Source organism: Elephantulus edwardii, unplaced genomic scaffold, assembly GCF_000299155.1.
Source record: "Elephantulus edwardii isolate Elephantulus edwardi_28Jun2011 unplaced genomic scaffold, EleEdw1.0 scaffold00289, whole genome shotgun sequence".
In the NCBI taxonomy this organism is placed as follows: Eukaryota; Metazoa; Chordata; class Mammalia; order Macroscelidea; family Macroscelididae; genus Elephantulus; species Elephantulus edwardii.
Window position 1 is genome coordinate 1,776,961 of NW_006400039.1, and position 1,465 is coordinate 1,778,425.

Sequence of the window (1,465 nt, forward strand, 5' to 3'; positions counted from 1 at the left end):
CGTCTCGGGGCGTGGGCGGGGCCGGGCCATGTTCGGGGCGGGGCCTTGCTTGGGGGCGGGCGGGCGCCCCTTGTTCAGGGCCGCTGGGGTCCTGAGCTTCCCAGAGGCCAAGTGCAGCTTCTGGCCGACAAGCGAGGGCATTCCCCCCCAGATGGCCGAGATCCGATGGGGTCTGATTGTGACGTGCGGCCTCCTTCCCAGCTGACATCTACGACAAGGTTGCTGGGGAGATCCAAAGAAAGGGCTACGACTGCGAGTGCCTGGGCGGCGGGCGGATCTCGCACCAGAGCCAGGACAGGAAGATCCACGTGTACGGCTACTCTATGGTGAGCAGCCCGCCGGCCACCCACACTCGTGGATGGGGAATGACCCTCTTGGTGCTGGCCGGTCCACTTCAGGCCAGGCGGCCCTTCCCAGCATCCGCATCCTCTGGCACCCCTTGGCAGCATCGGAGGTGGGATCCTTCTCTGGACTTGAAGGAGGGGGACCTGGCCTAACCTTGCCATCCTCTAGGCATCTGGTGTTCGCGTTCCCCTCCTCTCCCGCCAGCCTCTCCTTGTTCCTTTGCAAAATTCATCACCACATAAGTGTTCACGTAGTGGCAGGGGCCAGTCTCTAGGGCTCTGCCCCTACTGGGTGGTCTCCTGCTCTTGCGCTCTGCTATTCTTGCCCATACCAGGCCAAGACCTAGTGCCCACTTCTCGTTCCAGGGCTACGGGCGTGCCCAGCACTCCATCTCTACAGAGAAAATAAAGGCCAAGTATCCGGACTATGAGGTCACCTGGGCAGATGACGGCTACTGAAGAAGGCCTGGGCCTTGCCATCTCACAGCCACGCAAGCACTAGCTGTGTCTGCCCTGGCTGCCCTCCTGGGGGACCAGGCCAACCTTGCTGATCCGAAGCACCGTGCTGTTCTTATTGGGCTCCAGAGACAAGGCAGTCTAGGCCCCAGGGCCACCCGCAGGAATTAAAAGTGTGGTCACTTCTGTCTGATTCTGGACTCTTTCTCTTCCCCTTTCTTCTCTTCCTCCCCCTGCCCAGCCCCTGGGCCTGAGCTCAGCCCTCCAGGTCCCAGACAAAAGCCTGTGGGAGGCAGGGTGCTGCCCTGACCGCTCCTGTGCCAATAGTGCACACTCAGCCCTTTGGGGTCCGATAAGGACGCAGGCCTCTCCTCCACCCCCTTTATGGCCTGATTGCCCCTTGTGGCTTCAGTGCTCAAGGACTCTGAGGAGAGGCCTGGAATCCTTGCATGGGGTCAGTGCCGGCCCCTCACCACTCCTTGGCCACGTGATACCCTGGGAGCGAGCCTTGTAGACGCTGCTTCTGAGAACTGGCCTCAGGCTGCCCTGGAGCGGAGGCATCTGTGTTCTCACAGCTGGTCACCTGCCCATGTCCTGCTGCCCGTGGGGGCCCCACACATGCCAGTGACTAGAAGAGATGAGGGGCCAGAGGGAGGGCAGGTCAC

The 1,465-nt window shown here is 61.9% G+C and overlaps 1 protein-coding gene across 2 annotated transcripts in view; it reads left to right on the plus strand.

The window, feature by feature from the left end:
- The window catches only part of PHPT1 (phosphohistidine phosphatase 1), a 1,193-nt gene extending 390 nt beyond the window's left edge, over positions 1-803 (plus strand). For both annotated transcript variants that reach the window (XM_006900585.1, XM_006900586.1), the window contains exons 2-3: positions 202-326; positions 711-803. In XM_006900585.1, coding sequence (XP_006900647.1) covers positions 202-326; positions 711-803 — 218 coding nt within the window. The remainder of the gene's footprint in view (positions 1-201; positions 327-710) is intronic.
- The last annotated feature ends 662 nt before the right edge of the window (positions 804-1,465 follow it).